Source organism: Aspergillus vadensis (assembly GCF_003184925.1).
Source record: "Aspergillus vadensis CBS 113365 unplaced genomic scaffold BO88scaffold_18, whole genome shotgun sequence".
In the NCBI taxonomy this organism is placed as follows: domain Eukaryota; kingdom Fungi; phylum Ascomycota; class Eurotiomycetes; order Eurotiales; family Aspergillaceae; genus Aspergillus; species Aspergillus vadensis.
This window is the reverse complement of record NW_020292056.1, coordinates 195,998-217,446: the sequence shown is the minus strand read 5'-3', so window position 1 is coordinate 217,446 and position 21,449 is coordinate 195,998. Positions and strand designations below refer to the sequence as shown.

At 46.2% G+C, this 21,449-nt stretch overlaps 5 protein-coding genes across 5 annotated transcripts; 2 read left to right on the top strand and 3 right to left on the bottom strand.

Moving 5' to 3' along the window:
• Positions 1-1,851: 1,851 nt before the first annotated feature.
• Positions 1,852-2,385, bottom strand: BO88DRAFT_427252 (uncharacterized protein; the record flags this gene model as incomplete). The annotated part of the gene is made up of 4 exons (XM_025708980.1): positions 1,852-1,915; positions 1,937-2,158; positions 2,258-2,322; positions 2,356-2,385. The coding sequence occupies 4 exons, from the start codon at positions 2,383-2,385 to the stop codon at positions 1,852-1,854; spliced, it is 381 nt and encodes a 126-aa protein (XP_025560855.1).
• A 1,561-nt stretch (positions 2,386-3,946) lies between these two features.
• On the top strand, positions 3,947-4,314 carry BO88DRAFT_306535 (uncharacterized protein; the record flags this gene model as incomplete). Its single annotated transcript, XM_025702436.1, has 3 exons — positions 3,947-4,000; positions 4,060-4,127; positions 4,227-4,314. Coding segments are annotated over 3 exons (210 nt in total), but the record flags the coding sequence as incomplete, so codon positions are not given.
• Positions 4,315-7,455: 3,141 nt separating this feature from the next.
• Positions 7,456-9,644, top strand: BO88DRAFT_83232 (uncharacterized protein). The gene has a single exon (XM_025713174.1). It carries the CDS (start codon positions 7,828-7,830, stop codon positions 9,241-9,243), a length of 1,416 nt encoding a protein of 471 aa, XP_025560853.1. The 5' UTR covers positions 7,456-7,827; the 3' UTR covers positions 9,244-9,644.
• A 7,347-nt stretch (positions 9,645-16,991) lies between these two features.
• On the bottom strand, positions 16,992-19,188 carry BO88DRAFT_466285 (acetyl-CoA synthetase-like protein; the record flags this gene model as incomplete). The annotated part of the gene is made up of 11 exons (XM_025711467.1): positions 16,992-17,310; positions 17,369-17,509; positions 17,678-17,751; positions 17,842-17,859; positions 17,916-18,050; positions 18,103-18,203; positions 18,265-18,268; positions 18,330-18,557; positions 18,610-18,787; positions 18,841-18,893; positions 18,949-19,188. The coding sequence occupies 11 exons, from the start codon at positions 19,186-19,188 to the stop codon at positions 16,992-16,994; spliced, it is 1,491 nt and encodes a 496-aa protein (XP_025560852.1).
• Positions 19,189-20,284: 1,096 nt separating this feature from the next.
• Positions 20,285-21,173, bottom strand: BO88DRAFT_455543 (fungal specific transcription factor domain-containing protein; the record flags this gene model as incomplete). Its single annotated transcript, XM_025710872.1, has 2 exons — positions 20,285-20,566; positions 20,619-21,173. 2 exons carry the CDS (start codon positions 21,171-21,173, stop codon positions 20,285-20,287), a joined length of 837 nt encoding a protein of 278 aa, XP_025560851.1.
• Between the last annotated feature and the right edge of the window lie 276 nt (positions 21,174-21,449).

Sequence of the window (21,449 nt, the reverse complement as noted above, 5' to 3'; positions counted from 1 at the left end):
TGCTGGACTGATTCACAATCCAGAGGGTTGTATTAGAAAATATAATATATATGCTTTCTGTGGATTTTACCATGTTCCCAGCGGTGCTCACTGGCCCAAGATAGGAAAAGCCAGTAGTGTAATATACTAGATATAACTATTATCTAAAGATATTACTTAATATTCTTTATAATAAGAAATATTACCTGCTTTGGCTCTACCTAACTTAAATCCTAGAGATGTAATAAAATAATATAATTAGAATTCTTTGATATTATCTAAGCAGGCAAAGCTCCCTTTAGTAAAATCTAGAATAATATTATTAAAAATAAATAATAAATATTACTCTTTGAGAAGCTTGCTCACGCGCGAAATCTTTTTTACTGCTGGGAAATAAAAATAGTCTAGGATCAGACAAAAAATCTCTTCTGGTAAAGTCTCTAAAAAAGTTTTCATGTTTATTCTGCTGTTTAAACATGCGGGTGGTGCTGATATTATCATATATTTAAGTTATTTTATAAGCTGCTTTTAAGATAGTTTAAAAGAGATATAAAATAGTTTAAGCCCTTGAAGTATTTCTGCATGCTATATTCTAAGTAATATATTTAATTTTTATATGAAAAAGATCTTAGCCTGTACTCTCCTGTGAGATTATCCTTTTGTATATACATTAGTTTCAGTCGGGTAGATCTTTACCGCCAATATCGGGTGCTGTGTTGGAAATTTCTGAAATAAAGTATAAGATAGATTTTCAGGTATTGAGAATTACCCAAACTCCAGAATATGAATTTTACTGAATAAAGAAATATAGTGAATTTCAATTAATAAATTCTTATAATATCTTTAACTGAATAATCTAGTTGTGCTACAATCAGCTGCCACCTTGATGAGAAAGACAGGGGGTTATAAATATTTTTTATATTATTAGAATTCTTTATTAAGTAAAGATATCTATGATGCGTAAGAACATGGACATGAAATTTTTAAAAGCTAGAGAACAGCTGCTTTTATTTAACTGTGACCTGAGATTCAATCTCATGATCTTTCCGCTCGATGTTCCGTCCGGCGTTAAGTCTTAGCCCACCGGTGACATGGACGGGGTATATGGTGCCGCTGGTGAATATGGACGAATCGGAAACTGCGTCAAAGCAGCACTAAAGAGTATACATAGGAGTTCAACAACTCCGGGTCTTTCGGAAGCGGCTTTGGAGGCTGACATGCATATATTTGGAGGCAACGAAGCCTCGCCTGACACGACGTCGCCGGTGCCGTACGAGCCAAATTACCTGGCATATTATTAGCAACCGAAGATGGGATGGTTGCGAATGATCATTGCTATGTTATCAGGAAATCCACGGGGTTGGGTATTTTTCTGCCTGCAGTAGCAGAAGCATTAGCGCGAGGGGGAGACTGGACAGAAGATAAAGTTTTATAAAAATAATTTCCTGATATTATAAAAAATTATACAGATTAGCATGCAGTTATCAGCCCTGAAGCTATAAGCTGTTTAATATAAATAGAGAAAGAATATATTAAAATACCTCTTTTATTAATTTAGTTTTTTTTTTTTCTGTCCTGGCATGAACTCCATAATATTCAGACTAATATATGCGGAGCAAGCAGACTTGACTGAGATTAACTTATTTAGTCAAGCTATTCCATAAGATTAAATCTGCTAATCTTAATATATATTTACTTATTTCTGGTCTCTACCTACTATTAGAATAGCCACATGCATAACCAGTCTATCCCAGTCCAGTGTAAGCGAGGGCAGATAATCTAATTTAATAACTTTTTAAAAAATACTGCAAGCTTATCTTTCAGTTGACCTATATGAAATATTTATATATAATAAGTTATGAATCTGTAGATCTAGAAGTCTATTTTCTCCAGTCTCAGAGCGCGTTCTTCCTCAATAGTACAGATAGAACTAAAACTTCTTGGAAGAGTATATTACAGCTCAACCTCTTTAATTTTATAATTATTAAAATCCATAATGTCCTGAATAATTATAAACTTATTGTCAGCGACCCAGCTTTGCTGAAATATTATAAAGAAAGCCAACTCCCGTAGTCCAAAGTTAGTAAATTCAGTTTGACTAGTACTTATAGAAAATTTCAGGTAATAAGAGATTTCCTCTAGATTATATATTTTTATAAATCTGGTATTCTGGAAATTTCTATTATTTTTTATTTTAATTTCCTAGTTACTATTCCTCTTGCGGACCTAAATGTTTTTCAAGGATAGCAGGCCATCTAAATTATAATATATATTATACATAAAGTATAAATCCAAGTACTGCAGATTTAAGAATAACAAGTATCCTCCAGTAAAAGTTAATAACTATATAATAAGTCAGCTGAACTTATATTCTACCTCTAGAGTAAGCAGCCTGAAGGAGGCCATTAAGAAAAAGATAAAAAGATAATAAAATATAATTAAATAATAAGCTAACACAGTATAACTTAAGCCTATATTTCTAATAACTAGTGTATCAATAGAATCACCTCATGCAAAGTAATGGTCGCATTAAAAATTATAGTAAATAAATACTGCCAGTCAAAGGACTAGAGAGTATTGGCTGACTCTTACTATAAAGATAAATTTAAGACTAAATATTAAGAAAAATAAGAAGCCAGATTAATAATTTATTACTTAACAAACTAACCTTCTCTCATCATATACTAAGTCTAGATATTACTGTGTCACAGATATTACCTGCCAACCCAAATAAAGATTAGTATCCTGGCTGGCAGTACTCATAATAGGAGCTTAACTAGTTCTAATATTAATATTTTAGCATACATATTAAAACTGAATTTAATCCAGTGAATTCAGACCTAATCATACAGGAAGTTAATAGCCTATTTCCCCAAAAGAAAATCAAGAAACCATCTCTATTTATTTACTAAAAAAGAAATAACATGGTGCAGGTTTTTCTTTAGAAACATAATTCCACGGCAGTCTCATCAGTTCTGGAATACTGATTTAATACTAGCTTAAGAACTTGGCTGGCCGAAGCGGAGGCCCCACTTCAAAGCAAACACAACCCATAGGAAGTCTGTAAGGACAAGTACCATTTGCCCATTAAATATCTTATCAGTGGATGACTTTTCGGGCAGCAAACAGCCTGTCGTAACAGGTTGCCTTACAGATAATTTAGGCCAGCCTATAAGTTAGTTCAAATATCACTTACCTCAATATATATATATATCAGTAATACTACTATCCAAAGCACAAATAATCTTTTGCGATATTAAATCATATCTCATGTAAATAAGCTTGTTGATAACATAATTTATACACCCTGAGTGAGAATTGCCTATTTCTTTATATTTAGATTTCTATAATAAACTACTACTATTAGAATACTCCTTCGCCCTAAATGAAAGTTTTTTTTTTTTTTAAAAAATGGGTATTCCCTGTTTTACATTACTTAAATCATCACCACATAGCCCCAAATGAGTTACATCTGCCTCCGGAGATCATTGGCACTGTACATCTTAACAGTAAAAAAAGCTATATTAGAACAGGGAAGATTATAGAGGTATTAAATTAATCTCTAATTTTTTTACCTATTTGCTAACAGAATTCCTTAAATTAATAATTAACTAAAGCGTTAGAAATAATCCCGCGCTTTTTAAGAAAGATATCAGAACTACTCTAGGAAAGACACTTAGTAATATACCAGAAGCACCGAGTGAAAGCAAGAAATACATTATCACTCAGCTGCAGAGTAGCTCGGATGCACCTGAAGCGAGTGGTCGCCCATTGACGTCAGATGTGGTCGTTGGCGGGGCTCAAATTACCCCTCACATTGAATCGCCTGACCCTATCTTTCACTCTTCCTCCTCCTCCTCCTCCTCCTCCCCCTCCTCCTCCACCAGCAGCCCGCATCATCTAGCTTCTAAATACTCACTGCATCAATCAAGTCCTTCGATATTTCATCAGTGATCAAATCGTAAACATGCCCAGGTCTGGGAAAGACTTCAGCTACAAGGGCTCCGGCACTAACAGTCAGGTAAGTACCACCCTATATTGTAGATCCAAAACCTTAGCTAAAGGTCTGATGTCCAAAAGGGAAACCATTGGTGCTCCCGTGACTACTCTGGCAGCTCTAACTCAAACACCTACCACTACTCAAACAGGTCAGTCATGTCGTCCCATTCCATTCCTCCCCCTCATTATTATTCTTCTACTCGGACCTGGAGTTTGCCAAATCAGTTCTAATAAATTTCTTCCTCCAGTAACGGATCCTACTATTATTCCAACCCCGATGGGAGCACTTATTACAATAACGGCAATGGTGGCTCGACTTATACTCCTCCTAGTGGGAAGAATTAGGTGGGATTTGACGGAGTGCTGAGGGATCCCTAACACCTGTGTGTTAGCTTGAAGGGATTATCCCATGGCTGTCTCAGTTATTGTGGGGATACTTCGTGATAGCAGCGATAAGGTTGCAGAGTATCTTTTGGAAGCGGAACCTTGACTGGCTTTGCCTTTCGGTGCAGTCTCTTTTGTTGTTTTCGTTTCTTAGTCTCTCCCCCCTCTCTCTCTATCTCTTTATTTTTTTCACTCGTAAGTTGAGGTGGCTTATAGTGGAATGCTGCTGGTTCGGAGACCTTGTGGCGGTAATCCTATAAACGACTGCTGGATGTTGATATAACGAGCCGGGTCAGCGGTCGTTTGCTTGGTCATTGTCATGCTATGCCGCTATGAAGGTAAAATATAATTCTGTCGAGTTCCGCCATGTCATTTAGTACATCTGTTTATTTTTAAACCCATTGTGCATTAGGTGACAAAACTACTACTACCAAGGTACATATACCCGCGGCAAGGATCTCGACAGTCGTCCAAATGAGAGCAATATCCGGGGGTACAAGTATGAACTATGAGGTCTTTAGTACTTTTCGCAATAGGGGTTCGCTATAAAGGAGAGCCTTTTCCTAGGATGATTGCCATGAGTGAATTTGACTGTCCACGCTAACTGACTCCAGCACGAAGGCATGTGATTGTTGCAAACGACAATATTGGATTTCAGATGTTTATCCGGCTAAGGGGCCGGAGGCTGAAAACCCAACTACGTCACTCTAGAGTGAAGCAATCCCAAGCGACAAAACCTGATGCATCAAGACTACGTACGGGCTTTGATACGCTCAAAGCGCAGTTGTCTCGGTATTTCTCCTTGATCTTGGTTTGCATATGAACTGACACGTACTTCGAAGCATGCAAGAGAGTAGGCAGTTCTCAGACCTCATAGTCAGATGCCCATCATCAAGCTTCCACGTTCATCGTTGCATTGTGTGCCTACAGTCGCCATCTTTCGACAAGGCTGCAAATGGTAAATCTAAGAGTAATGTATCAGCGGTGACACCCAGAGACTGATCGTTAATTTCCACATAAGAAGCTAAATCGCGCGTCGTATACATTCCCGATGACCCTTTCATCGTTTCAAAAATGTTTGGATTCCTTTACCGTGCAGCTATGACGACTCACCGGAGATTACGGAAGATCTCGCTGTGAAAAGTGATACTGCTGCGGAGGATGATTCTGTGACCCAAGAGGGAATATCACCAACGGAGCGTATCGCCCAAGATGTTCTTTCATGGCAGTGGAGGCGTGCGCACATTAACGTGCAAATCCACATTGTGGCAGAGAAATACTTGATTGGAGGATTGAAAGATATATCCAAAAGGGAGTTGGACACCAACCTGAGAAATGACTGGGACGACTGCGGATCTCTCGCAGTTGTCAGCGATGTCTGTGGTCCCAGAGTCCGCCAAGATCAGACCTACGTGAAATCCTTATGAGATTCGCCCTTCGACATTCCGGTACGCTCAAGGAATCACGTCAATCTGATGAAATCCGAAAAGATCATTCAGAGTTTGTGTACGAGGTATCCACTGCTTTAATAGAAAGAGTCGTCGAACTAGAGAAGAGACCATGGTAGGGCGCCTTTGCCCAGAATGTCACCTGACTAGTTAGTGACAATCGGATCATTAGTCAGTATCTCTCGCTCTGTTCCTCTTTCATTTGTGCGTCAAACACTCAATCATTACTAGTGCGGGCTCTGCACGAGGACTTTCGACAGCAGAACTAGCCTTCGGCAGCAATGCCGCTAGACATAGCTGATGCACCGATTGTGGACGATCGTTCCGGTCGCCTAAACCAGCTCGAGACCACCGCCTGAATAGACATGGTGGGTTTTAATATGTTTAGATCGTATACGTTGTACTTAGTGTAGAAGGTACGTCTGCTTCGCCGCGTGGATGGTGTTCGCTCGCTCTTGAATTTCTAAAGGTACGGTTCGTTCTGTAAAAGTGGTGTCACCACGTATACTTTTTTCATACTTTCTACTGGATAAAGATTGCCATTTGATCCGTCGCAACGGTTATCGGCGCATTCTGCCAGGTGCGTCCGCCTCACTAGTGGATTCAACTAGCAGGGGTCTGTAACACCTTGTTGGTATGCCATATCGACATTCCTTCCAGCAAACCAAGGCTTTACCGGACTTATGAGTTGTCCATTGGTTCCTCGTCGTCGTTATCGGTGCTTTCTGCTTGGCGTGTCCGCCTTCCTAGTAGATTGACTAGTAGTGGGCCGTAACAAAATACAGGGTGGCCAACCCGCCCGTGTGGCGGACCCGACCGTAATTTACTTAACCAAACGTGCTTGGGAAACATGACGTCATAAGCACCCAACTTCCTTTCCCTGTATGGACATGTGCAAAGAGCTCTCACGCTCCGTTTCCAGCGTCTTTTGCGTCCTTCACATCTTCTGCAAATCCTTTTCTTGTACCCACAAAATTATCTGTTTTGAGCACACACATGCACAAACTCCGACTTGCAGTTATTTTCCCAAACGATCCATATTATCAATACCGTCTGGAGTCGTTACTGGGCTCACCTAACCAGGCAGATCCCCTTTTCCGACAAAATAAAAGAACAAATATCCTTCCTAATGGACCCCCTTTAGCTCAAGAGTTACAGCACGGCCATGAGCCTGTATACCAAGAGTCAAATGGCGAAGATGAAATTCAACTTGACCCCATGCCTAGCAAAAAAAATCACAGCGACAGCCCCTCAAGTGATCCGCGGGGGTAAAAGCTCCGCTATATCATCGAGCATACAGCTTAACAAGCTCCAGCATGGACCCACTATGGCTGCTGGAAGGCATCTCTGTAAGTGCTCTGAAAGAAATTGAGGCAACCGGCATACTGCTTATGACAGGCCTATATAGCATTCTTACGCAATCAAGCCTTCCCTAGTCGACAGTTATAGAATTTGGCGAACAGGTCTTGGAAGTCCCTCCTAATCAGCCATCAGAGGTGTAAGCGAACTTACTATTTGGTTTCTCCTTTCCGAAGGTTCCTATTGCTTTGATCACACGACTCATCCTAGTTATAGAATACTTAGATGCTTGATCGTTTCACAAGTAGGCGGCCTAGATGACTATCGTATGTGGCAAGTGGTTGATTGTTCTCCTATTGGGTGACCTACTTGTGGATTTGGATTTGTCTCATTTCCTTCGTGGGACTAAGGCAATCAGTGGACAGTACGCAGCCACCCTATCCTCTTAACTCGATATGATACTCCCTTCTGTCAATTATTGCTACTCCTTCTATTTTTCAATCATTACATCGTCGTATGTGAGCGAACCAGGGTTAGGCTTCGAGGGCGGGATGAACAAGCCATTCTAGTTTCTCACGCAGGCGGTGTGGGCTCCCGGATTACTGATCTACGGCAGCTCCGACAACTGCCTCGTTCCGTTAGTCGACTGGAAGGTCCACGTTGCGGGGTACATCTCGTGTAGCAGTGAGAAGGACGTCAGCTCTCGCCCCGACTTTCGATGATTCTTCGACGAGTCTCGAAGATGGAACTCAGCGACCTACCGCCAGAGATTATTTTGATAATCCTGGACTATTTGGAGACTACTGCAGCTTTGAAAGATATTTGCTTGGTATCAAAGAAATTCTGCGCCATCGCCCAGCCGCTTCTTTACCACGAGATTATCCTAGGCCCTGAAGATGTACTATTATCAATCCTCCTTCTCTGCCGCACCGTTACTACTTGCCCTCACATAGCAGCGCATGTCCAACAACTTGATATTGATACCGACAATCCAGGCTTTCTACTGGCTGAGGGGGAAAATAATTCCAATGCTGTCAACCAAGATAAACTGCCAGTAGCAGATATTCACCTCCTCGAAAAGGAAGCCCAGAATATCAATTTGAGTGACATAGATGCATCTCGTTTTGGTACAGAAATCGGAGACTCCGTCATCTTTTCTATGTTGATAATCTCACGCACTCAGAATCTGAGGTCTTTGGTTATCACTCTTGACCCCCAAGGCCTATCCCTCTTGATTGGCTTAGCCCAAGGTAGAATGAATGCGCATACATCGTTACCTTGCCGAAACAGCCTCGAAAGATTGCACCTGCGCTGCCGGAAAGGCCGCTACAACGATAGAATGAATATGAATAATATTGCCCGGCTCCTTTCTCTGCTGCCTCTGAGAGAGATACAGATCAGCGAATACTGTTCTGGTGGGCAAGCTTCACCCAAAACAGACGATGCAGATGTTACTCCTCTCAGCTCCGTTTCTGCCTCAAGTCTTTCGCTCTGTGGCAGTTCCATCGAGGAAACGGATATTGATGCGCTGGTCGGGTTATGCAAAAATCTGACCGCCTTTTACTGTGGGCAGTGCGGTTCTCATAATCATCAATTAAGTCCTCAACGACTATACCCACTGCTCTTTTGCCGACGGGATAGCTTACGGGTTCTCCAACTGTCATTTGGCGACCCGTTCGCCAATCCCCCAATTTTCAGAGATTCCCAATTCGGCGGCTCCCTTAAACAGTTCGTTGTCTTAGAGTACCTAATACTCGATCAAGTGTATCTTAGCACTACACCTGAATTTCCATCCTCCTTGAAACACCTTGCGATAAGGGAATGCCGATCACTAATAGCGCAATTATTGGCCCATATAGCGGAATGCGTGCTAAACGGCCAACTGCCGAATCTGCAATATATCTCTCTTCACAGCAATATTACCCATCCAGGCAGAATGATCAACTTACCGCAGAGGGGTGCGACTGATATATTATTTAACAAGGCATGTCAAAATCTACAGAATATTCTCGATGGAACGGAAATAACACTGCAACTCGAAAAAAACTTGCTCGATAAAACCGTCCAAGGGTACGGCGCTGCGTATGAATTTGGTCAGCCCGGTGTATTTTGGCCATTCATTTTTTTGGAATAAGAGAGGTAAATTCCATACGATCCGAACTTCTGATGCTGGCGTCACCTCTCTCCCTCAGCCAGACCGCGCTCTTTGTACGGCTAGTTGTGCGGGAGCATGATGAGCTGACTGTTTGGGTAATTAATGTTCCACTTTCGGGAGGATCATTGAGCGAATATGGCAAGCGCAACTGTCCTTTTCTTTGTTAATTTATGTTTTACGGAATTCAGTGTATCTTGGAAAAGGAGGGTCAAGAAGGGTTAGTGTTGTCGCTACTCGGATGTCCTGTTGTATGGATGTCGAAGCTCGTAAATTCCTGTTTTATACGACGACTACTGTAAGATAAGAAAGCAAATTGCTTCGTTTACAGTATTAATCAACGCTGCCAAGAAGCTTTGGTATTATACTAATGGCATACGGGCTGAATTATCACTATCTAAGGCTACGTAGCTGGGAGCGAGCAATGGAGTAGACAAAGTGTAGAGATGGTCACGTGACGCTGATGTGCAGCCTTTGCCTACTAGGTAAACCTCGCCAAACGCGGGTTTGGGGCGTGTTGGGTCATGGGCGGGTTTTGGCGAGGCCTACCGTCTACTGGAACTAGTAAGGGACTGCTAGGTGTGGGCGAGGGGACCTGGAAGATCTTTTCGAATAGAGCTGCGATATAGCGAAAGAGGTGATATCTGACTTCTCGTCGTTCGTTGCGATGCCTTCGGGCGGGCCCCCTTCCGGGTCGGGCCGAAACACGAACCCCTGAACCGCCCGACCGAACGGAAAACGAAAAATCACCACAAAACGCACCATCAGGCCGCCAAACAGCTATGCTCGTGAGCAAGAAGAAGAAAGCGAAGCGAACAATGCACGCAACCAGCGAAAATCAAACCCTCGAGGCAGGCAGAGGAGCCAAAGCGATGCGTCAGCAGGGCGAGAGGCACCAGCCCCAGAAGACACCACCCTGACCGACAACGAGGACTTGGAACCAGTAAAGCTCCTCACAGAACTCATTAGACTCAGGGAAGAGATCAAGAAAAGAGACGAAGTGCGCCAAAAGGAACTACAGAGAATAAAGGCCGAACCTAGAGCGGCCCTGGCAGAAGTGCAACGGGATCTCAAAGACCTCAAAAATACGATAGCCTCACCGCCGCAGGGGGGCTTCGAACCCTGCTCTCAAACTAGCCACGAAGACATCCTGCAGGAGCTTCAGTCCCTACGCAGCGCAATCACTACCGTAAATACAACGAGCGACGGCCTGTCATGGGCCCAGGTTGCGGCAGGCGGAGACCAGGCGCAGCCGGCCACCATTTACCCCTTGCTTAACAAAGGAAAACAGAACAAGGAAGACAACTGCATCCGAGTCAACACGAAACCGAACGGCAAGGGCGGGGAGGATGGAGGCGAAAATACATTCAGGAGGTACCTACCACCCAGAACAGCAGTCGCACACATCCAGAACGCACTCGCCACCACAAACGAGACAAAGGACATACAGGTTCTGGGCGTGGTGACCACCAGAACCGGGTACGTGATACGGTTCGAAAACAAGTCCCAAGCGGAAATAGCAAGATCCAACACAAATTGGCTCGAAGAACTTGGCAACGACACCAAACTCGCTCGACCACGATTTGCGGTTGTGGCACACAGAACGCCAACCGAAGACTTCCTGGCTCCAGAAAGTGAACGAACCTTTATCGACAAGATCGTGGAAGAAAATAACATGGCACAACGTGGCCATCGGATCAGCCAGGTAGCCTGGCTGAAACCAAGGGGCAAACCGATAGGCAAACATGGATCATTGGCCATCTGGTTTGACACACAGGAGGCGGCAGAATGGACGATGGACAAATGGCTTCTGATAGGCCAAAAATATATAGGCAGCCTCATGCCATACCGGTTGAAAGAAAGACGATGCTACCGATGCCAGGCATTCGGCCACCTCGCCTGGGCTTGCAAGGAGAAGGCGAGATGCGGGCACTGCGCGGCCGAGCACGAGCTACGACACTGCCCTCCCGGAGTGAGGGCTCGGTGCCTTGACTGCAGTGGAGAGCACCCAACCAACGACCGAAGCTGCCCGAACCCGGCCAAACCCCCCTTTACAGAATGACAGCACCAAACTTGCGCCTACTACAACTGAACATTTGGACATCAAGATCAGGCATGGAGGCCCTGATAAACGACCCCCACACCCAAAACCTAGACATACTCCTCATCCCAGAAGCACCACTCACGGCGTGCAACACACATGTGAACCACAGCGCCTGGCATCTCTACCAATCAACTTGCCTAGACGACATTCCCAAGAAACGCAGTTTACTCTACGTAAGCAGAAGGATCTCAACAACGTCACATCGGCGGATACAATGCAACCACCCCGATGTCACAGCAGTCAAGCTGTGGACCACGCAACAGCAAACACTAATATTCTCCGTGTATGTCCCGTACATGGACTACAGCCAAAACCACGAAGAAATCTCAATCCAACCCATGCTGAGGGAGATCGAAACCTGCATCCGACAAGTGACAGAAACCGCACCCAAGTCAACCACGATTATCATGGCAGGGGACTTCAACCGCCACCACCCAATGTGGTGCAAGGACCGCGTCCACCATGGGGCAATCGAACTAGCCGAAGAACTTGTCAACTTTTTCCAAAAACATGGACTCCAGTCGTGCCTACCCCGAGGCACCCCCACATACTGGTTTATGAGCCATCCGGGGAGCCACTCGACCATTGATCTCACCGTAACTGACACGCCGGGGAAGCTCGTGAAGTGCCACCTGTACCACGACCACTACGGATCGGACCATCGGGCAACCTATTCGGACTGGTCCCTCCAGCCGGCCCGCAGTACCGGTCGCAATCCTCAAAAAGCGTACGACCGCGCAGACTGGAGACGGATCGGAGAAGCTGTCCAAGCTCAGATGTCAGGACTTCCCCCGATCCAAACGAAGGCCGAGCTCGACGACACCGTGGCGCAACTCATCTCATGCACGTCCTCCGCAGTCAACTCGTATACGCCAACCGCCAAACCATCACCATACTCCAAACGGTGATTTAACCCAGAACTGAAGATACAGCAATGCGAGGTCAACAGGGTGCGGAGGAAATGGCAGGAAAGCTGTGCAGAGAGAGGACGGCATAATGAGGTATCGGTAAGCCTATTCGAAGACATGCGTAAGAAGCGCCGGGCGTGGACGAGAACCATTGAAAAAGCAAAAACAGCCCATTGGAAGGAGTTTCTCGACAGCGCTGGGGAAGGCCACCTCTGGAAAGCAATCTCATATACACGCGCGCGAGAGTCATGCCAGCATACCACCGTTAAGACGAGAGACAGAAGAAATCACGGACCACGCAGAGAAAGCGAAGCTACTCATAGAGACTTTCTTTCCTAATATGGCGCAGCCAGAGGACGAGGCACACACGGAGCAGAGAGAAGAGATACCGTGGGCGTCCCTCACAGAAGAAGAGGTCCACCGGGCCCTCCAGGCTGCCAAACCCATGAAAGCACCCGGAGAAGACGGACTGCCAATGCTAGTATGGAAGCAACTGTGGCAATGGCTGAAGGAAGCGATTCTTCGGCTTTTCACGGCGTCCGTTAATCTAGGATACTATCCAGAACAGTGGAAGCGAGCGAAAATAATTGTGTTGCGGAAGCCAGGGAAACCAGACTATACCATCCCTGGCGTGTACCGTCCGATCTTTCTCTCGAACACACTGGGCAAGATCCTCGAAGCCGTCATAGCCAAAAGACTGTCGTACTATGCAGAAACACACGGCCTGTTACCAAATACGCAGTTTGGCGGCCGACCGGGTCGCAACACCGAACAGGCTCTCCTTGTTCTGAGGAATGCCATCGACCGAGCGTGGCTCTCATCGAAAGTGATAACACTGGTCACGTTCGACCTTAAAGGGGCATTCAACGGGGTCAACGGGAACACCCTCGACCTACAGCTCAAGGCGAAAGGCATCCCAACCAAAATGCGAACCTGGGTCGCCAGTTCCATGCATGGCCGGTCAGCGAGCATCGCATTGGACGACTTCGAACCCCCAATATGCGCGCTGGAGAATGCGGGCCTAGCACAGGGCTCACCCCTGTCACCAATTCTGTTCATTTTCTTTGACTCCAACCTGGTGAACCAGCCAGTGGACTTCTACGGAGGCGCATCCGCGTTTATCGACGATTACTTTCGGTGGCGCGCAGGGAAATGTGCAGAAGAGAACCTCAAGAAGCTCCAGGATGAGGACATCCCCCGCATAGAGCAGTGGGCCCAGCAGACAGGATCATGTTTTGCCGCGGAAAAGACCGAGCTCATCCACTTCACCAGAAAGAAGGACGAGCAAACTAGAGGGCAGCTAGCAATGCAAGGCGCAACTATCAAACCCTCAGCAACAGCCAAGCTGCTCGGAGTGGTTTGGGACCGCGAGCTAAGATGGAAGGAGCATGTACAGCAGGTAGTCAAACGGGCGACCAAGGCCAACATTGCGTTGGCAGGACTTCGGCATCTCCGCCCCGGCCAGATGAGACAAGTCTACCAGGCGTGCGTGACACCCATCATGGACTACGCGTCAACGGTCTGGCACAGCCCCCTCAAGGACAAGAGACACCTCAAATGGCTCGACACGGTACAACGATCGGCCTTAATTCGAATCTTGTCTGCATTTCGAACCATCGCAACGGCAACGATGGAAGTGGAAACATACATACTACCGACGCACCTGCGACTCAGGCAGAGAGCACAGAGTGTCATAGTCAAGCTGTGTACACTTCCTCGTAGCCACCCAATGCACGACGACTTGGCAAGGGCCCGGAGGTGACGCGATAACGTGGGGGCCCGGTGTCGGTTCCCCCTCGCCGAGTCAATGAAACCGATGAACGTTGAACAACTGGACGGACTGGAAACAATTGACCCGAAACCAAGGTGCCCGTGGAGCCTCCCTGCCTTTGTGGAAATCGACATCGAACCAGACCGAGACAAAGCGAAAGACGAGGCCACGGCCCTAGCAGCATCACCCGGCATAGTTGTCTACTCGGATGCATCTGGGCGGAACAACCAGCTTGGTGCAGCGGCAGCGCAGTTGAATGAAAACCAGGAGGTAGTGGAATCCCGGCAACTCTCTGTAGGCCCGATGACAAATTGGTCGGTCCATGCAGCGGAGCTCATCGGCATATTTTACGCTATTAGTCTCGTCCTCAAAACAGTCAACCTGAGGCGCAACGCCGCGATAACGCCAGAGCACGAAACGACAACAATCCTCTCCGATAACATGTCAGCATTACAGGCAATCAGGAACCCACGGAACAACTCTGGACAACAGATAATCTACGCCATCCTGCAGCCAGCCTCAGAATTAAAGGCGCGAGGCATTCTTCTCCACCTCCAGTGGATCCCAGGACACAGTGATAACCCTGGCAATGACGCAGCAGACAAGCTAGCCAAACGAGCATTTGGTTCAGACAAGATGCATCCCTTTCGCCGCCAGGTCTCACAGGAAAGGGCAGCCATCCGAAAGAACATTCACCGAGAATGGGAACGTGAATGGAAGACATCCCGACAAGGCGGCCACCTCCGGCGAATCGATGCCGAGTTACCGGCCATCCGCACGCGACGATTGTATGACACGCTGCCGCGAAATCGCGCCTACCTTCTTACTTGGATTCTGCAGAAGCATCTCGACGGTTTCGTAGCCGCGGACCAGGGGATCCGCAAGGACAGAACCGAAGGCAAATGGCTACCACAGGCCCCTAGGCGAGGCTGAAAGTTCGCCCTTAAGAAGTGGGACAATGTACAATAGAGACACCAGGGTAGAGATATAGTTGTAGTAGCCTGCATATCGCTTAGCGAGGGGTCAGGGTAAATGACACCACTACCACCACCACCGCCTAATGGGGTGGTATATGATCAGGTATACGGCATACGGTATAGGGTATATGAAAGGGTATACGGTGTATGAAGGATAGGATATATAAGGACACTCTCTCTCATGTACTTAGATAGTTCTGTTCTTCGTGCTCAATAACACTGTCTTTAAGTAACCATACATTTGGAAGCTTAGCTACAGAACACTCGTCCGCACTTACTTACGGATAGCTGCGCGGCACTATCTGGCCTTCTCTTCTATTGTCCAAGACCAGTCGCCCTTAGATAGCCACCAGTCTGATACCTCCTCGATCTAGTTCGACGGTACGTATACCAGTGAAGCTAAGCTAACAGGGATAGGGAAGCGATCCTAGGGTTTGACAACCACCTCAATACGTCATCCCGATGAATCCGACCATGATAGTCTAGCTATTCTAGCACATCCGCCTTTACAGACACTTTATACTAAATATAAAAATCTTGGAAGGCATGGTATATATTCCAATATTAGAAACCATACAATAAATTTGTTAGACTATACCTGTTTAAGAATAACAAGCGATAATAAAAAATAGTAAAATAATATAGAAAATAAGGGAAAACAAAAAAAAAAAACACGATACTATAATATCAGAAAGAGAAAAGAAATATAGAAGATATGAAAAAATCCCAAAAAGGTCTCTTATTTATATGAAGTCGTGACTGAACACTGTAAATTCTCTATTTAATATAAATCTATTCATTATTATATATATACAATACATTGTATACAGGTCATGATATACTTTATATCAGTATTCTATTGGATCTATACTTCTTTAATCTGGATTACTATATTGAAAATTGATACTCTGCTATCTTTTTCTTGTCCAATAAAATGTAAAGCTATCCCTGCTGCCGACCGAGGTGGTTCAGCCCAGCGAGAAGAGCATCATTTTTACTCGAATAATTAGTCTGCGGGTTAGTATTATTAAAATAATATATTATAGCAGCTATTAAACTCATCAGATTATTGAGCACAGTCTTATATATTTCCGCTATGTATAACATGAGGAACCTTATCATCGGGGGCTACCAATTCCTAAAGGATCGGTCTATGCTGTGGATATAGGCTACCTTTGTCATTATCATACAAATCTATAGTGTCCCGAGGCTACTTCCTTACCAAGTCAACAGGCCTTCTACCCTGACAAGTAGATCCTATCACACCAGAGTGAATAGACAAGGTGAGGAGCCAAATTGCTCAGGAGAAGATGGTCTCGCAGCGGTGACGGTGTTAGATGTATTCAACCTGGGGGGTGATGTTCTCTCGGGGAATGTTGTTCTTATACTATAGGAAAAGGCCGAATCAGTTGTTGTTGAAATATATCTCAGAAACTTTAATAGTCTGGACAAATTGAATAACCTAGCATGTCCTCGGTTGATTGTGAGTCTTAAGCCTAAGTAGTTCGGTATTGTCTAACAACCATTTATTAAGCTGACTGTTGAAGCGGGAGAATGCTCGTAACGTTAGGCAGTCTGACAAAGCAGACAGGTCGAAGCGCGTCAGAGGAAGACAGAAAACACGGGGAGAGACTACCAAAAAAAAAAAAAACCCAAACTTGACCCTTCAGAGTAAGATAATCGCTAAAACCGATTTCAGGTCTGCAAGGACGTATCAAATCCGTAATCTGCAGGGAGTGAAATTGTCAATTATCGTAGCGAACGGACTTGTATTCGTAGTGCTGTAAGTGTAAGTGCTATGAGGCTATATTACTGGAGCATTCAAAAAGAAAGACATGTGATTTCGTCGCTTCAGGCTCATTATAATGCTGCCTAGGGTCAGAATGGAAATCAACCGAACAAATCAACCTCCTACATCGTCTGCAATTCCCCCCAGTGCACTCACCATCTATAGTCCAATTCTTTTACGCTTACAGGTGCGCCTTCGATCCAGCCCTATCACGTAACTGCCGGCGCAGCATCTTCCCAGTCAAATTCCGCGGCAGTTGATCAATAAAGCGCACACCTCCCCTCAATTTCTTGTAGCCTGCAACTTCCCGTGCGACCAGATCCTGGATTTCTTTTGCTAGGCTCTCCCGATCAATAGATGCAATAGGACTACTCGGCACAACAAACGCAAGAGGGATCTCGGTCCCCTCAACATCGTCCCAGATAGAGGTGACGCCTGAGTCTTTCACCATGGGGTGTCGTCCGATTATCTCCTCGAGCTCAGTTGGGCTGATCTGGAACCTGAGAGGACAGTTAGTGTCGCAAGATCTGTGAGGAGGCTGGCTTGTTGTTGAAATACCCCTTGTATTTGATCACGTCCTTCAGACGGTCAACAATTATCAAGTATCCCTTGTCGTTCAGGTATCCAATGTCACCGGTTTTGTACCACCCAGGACCGTGCATGCTTTCGCGTGTTCCTTCCCCGTTGTCCTTGTACCCGCTGTAGGCGACACAAGTTAGGGGCAATGAATGAAGGATGTAGTTTGGAAAATACTAACAGCATAATGGTTGGCGTAGAGACAACGATCTCTCCTGGTTATCCCCGGGGCACTTCTTTGCCCTGTTCGTCCAGAAATTGGATCTTGACGTTTGCTAGTAGAGTGCCTACGGCAACGAGAGGAGCGTCCTTGTCTCTGACTCCCCTTTTTGCAATGCAAGAGGACAGTTCAGTACAGCCATATGCTATAATACAAAGTCAGTTAGGACAATACACGAGATGGATGGCAAATATCTACTTTAACATAGGCTAACAGTTGGAAATCTCTGCCGTACCTTTGACGCGACGGCAGGCTATAACCGAATCAATATAATATATGGCCAGAGCGTATGTAAGGGTCAAGGATTACCTTCAATGGTGCTGCTGAGCAGGAAAAGTATTCAAGGTCAGGATACTGGTACTGATCCACGATCGGGTTCTCCGCCAGCATAACAGCGACTGGTGGCACGAGTCGCGCCAATGTTGCGCGTTTCTCATGCATAAGCTAGCAGTCAACGTCAGTGACTAGTTTATATGATATTAACGAGGACACTGACTTGGCAGTAAGTCTCCAGCTGGAATTGGGACACCATGCACACATAATACCCCAGCCACGGACTCATCAATGCGCATACGTATAAACCGTAGATATGTGATACTTCAAGTCACCAGTCACAAATATGCCTCGGCATTCTCTGTCTTTCTGGGGTGTTACCTACAAGACTAGGGGCAAGCAAGTAGTACGTTGGAAACCTTTTCCAAGATAGGGTAGAGTATTGCATACTGGGAAAAACACCTCCCTCATAGACTCCCTCCAATTATCGGGATTATGAGCACGCAGCCCCTCACAGATTCCAGTCAAGTTGTAATGGGACAGCATAACCGCCTTGGGTAGGCCAGTTGTGCCACTCGACATTACCAGCGCAGCGCACCTGGTCCGCGCGTCCTGTCCGTCCAGCACGTACGCTTCAGGCTCCACTCGCTTTGAGTCCGATATCAGGTCGTTGGGAAACTAGAATGGTCAACGGTTTACGATGGTTTGGAAGGTGGGACAATAATCTTACGAGAAGGTGGCCGGCGAATCTGGACACCATTGTCATTATTGTCATACTATCATAGTGTTCCGAACCCAGCGCCTCGTGCAACTTCTTCTCATAGTCACCATCCACAATGAAGAACTGCGGTCTAATGATCTCAATAGCATGGGTAATCTCTTTGGCGGATGATGAGTGGTTAATTGTACTGGACATGGTTAGTAGTGCTCACAACGCCGATACGCCAAATAGAACACCAACCTGACAATCCCACCCGCCGCCCAAATAGCATGCGTTGCAATAATATAGTCCACCTGCATGTTTCCTATCAGAAAACAGCGGAAAGAAAATTGCCGAGTCCTAACATACGCAGCTCCTCGCTATAATCGTGACGGTGTCCCCTGTCTTGAGCCCTAGGCGATGCCGCAACGCCCATGCAGCCTTGAATGCATCCTCGCGCAAACTGCCATAGGTTAATGTTTTACCGGTTAAAATATCCTCACTGATGGCCTTGTTAGCATCGACGTTGGAAGGGTTTTCCAGCATCATCTGGGCAATGGACCGGTCATGGCGGAAGTGTACCGTCATATCTGATATTATGGGAGCCATGCTTAGTACTGGGGTTTGTAAATAGTAACGACCTTTGTATAATCTGTCGAAGGTAGTATGGGGAACGTATTCAAACAGCCGTGGATTTCTGATTACAGTAAGAACCGTATATATAGAGGATGGGACTATTACCAACCCCCGTATATGACTAAGCGTAATAGAGCGTAGGCCATGCTCGGTTATCCCGTCCTCATATCGGAAAAATGACGGAAATGTAGCCGCCGTGCGATCAGCTTTAAATTCCGTATCGATGCGGGGTGTTGACATGCCGGACTCTATTTAAATCGACCGGGCGAACGACTCAGCCCACAAGGCCCGCTCAGACTATGAGCTGTATCGGAATTATCATTCGGCGGATCCTGTTAGTGAATGGACAATGCAGCTGCCATGTAATTATATTTAGAAATTAGCGCAGTCGGACTGCAGTATATTGTAACGACTACTCCGATTCCTAAGATCAACAATGTCGGCCCCTAGAGCAGTTTCGACCATCGAAGAACAAATCGACGTTGGTCGTTCCCCAGGCCAGGGACCTGACGTGTTCACGAACGGTTCCTCATTGTGGCGCCCAGGAACACGTGGCAGAGACAATGGCATTTCAACTGAACTCGCTCAGCAGTGGTACCAACACTTCCTAACGTGGGACATATCCTGACCTTTCAAATTTTTTCCGTGTCCCCTAAGGGTTCAAGTAGGAAGTATGATAGTCCAGCTAGTTAATTGTAGTATAGACAATAGATCATACGTTGCTAGCACTAGAATCAACGCCGCCATCGGTATTCCAAATACACAGTCCAGGATCCAAGAATCTTTCAGATAGACTACTTGCGACTGCATCATCAGCACCTTGGTTCCCCATTGAAGAGACCAAGGCGACCACGTCCAAAGGAATGTCATCAATTTGCCAAGACAGAGGATCAAAGGTGTCTATGGATGCGGTAGTCTGCAGGCTTAGGTTTTTCGTGTGATCGTTGTCTGGTTTTGGTTCCAAATTTGCGCTGTCAACGGTAGGAAGAGAGTCTGATACCGGCGCTAAGGAGACCACTGAGTTCAGGGCTCGAAGTGCTCGCTTCGCTGTGTCAAGGACCTGCGAGAATTACTCGAGAAGTTGGTAGGCGAGCTGGAACGGCCTGATGCTGGTTCTGCGTTGCTCCTCGCTCGGTGTCGCCCGCGTGGCTAGGATAAGGTGATAGATACATTCCAGCAACGCGGTCCTAAAGAAAAAGCCACAGGGGATAATACTAGGGCATCTCTCAGTGAAGGCAGCAATGGCATCCACCGTCTGAGCGGCAAGCGAGACACAAAGACTGTGGCATTTGGTACCCTGACGCGTCTGGATCGGGTTCTGTCGAATGATCAGGCGTAAGAGGTTCAGTCTCTGGAATTTTCCGTCAGCTTATTTCACTGTGGACTGAGGAAGGGAAGAGTACAATGAAGATTGCCAGCCGGCGACTGACAAGTGGCTCTGGCTCTCGTTCAGCCAAGTACAATTGATCCAGGAGATCTGTTTCCCAGGCCAGTACGCTCGGAAGATCTCGCTGGACCACCAAAATGCGGGTGTCCATAACCTCAATTTCCTTCCAGTCCATAGGCTTTGAAGCGGCAGCAGCAAAGAAGGTATCCCAAATTAGAGACCATAGTTTGCCCAAGTCTACCAGCGCCTGCATATATCGATCGGTTCCGGCAGTCGAGGACAGCGAAAAATCCGACACCGCGACCTCGGTGTCGTGAATGAGATACGGGCTGCCTGTTCGTTGGGATATTTTGCGATCGAGAAAATATATCGTCCACCATAACTCCTTTCGGTTGCGCACGTCCTGTTCGTCCGAAACCTCCCAGGCTCCCTCTTCATTGAGCCGGGCCCGCATCGCGAGCTGAGTTGCGGTGGAGACAGCCTGCGACGCATCGTGGAGTAGTTCAGATTGCATAAGATACTCAAAACTAAGGGCGTGATACTGAATGATGTGGATATCGATGTGCTTCATCGACGAGCAGTGCTGGATTAGCTTGCGCCCCGAAGGAACAGGGACCACCCAGGGCGAATTTCATTAGAGGAAGACCCCGGTATACAGAAACATTCCGCAACCGCAAGCATGTTGCAGAGTAGGGCAACGGCGGAACAGTCCGCGGACCTTACGTCAATGATATGCTGGTTATCTGCGTGCCCCAGGCGGCGCAGCCTTGCCTGGATCCGTGCCTGGGTCCCGTCACGTTCAATAAATGGAAAGAAAGAACCCAGATCGCGAAAGTAAACATCTAGT

What these genes read in the sequence shown, in the direction of transcription:
- BO88DRAFT_83232 (XM_025713174.1), top strand. Translation starts at nt 7,828, where the DNA reads ATGATTCTTCGACGAGTCTCGAAGATGGAACTCAGCGACCTACCGCCA.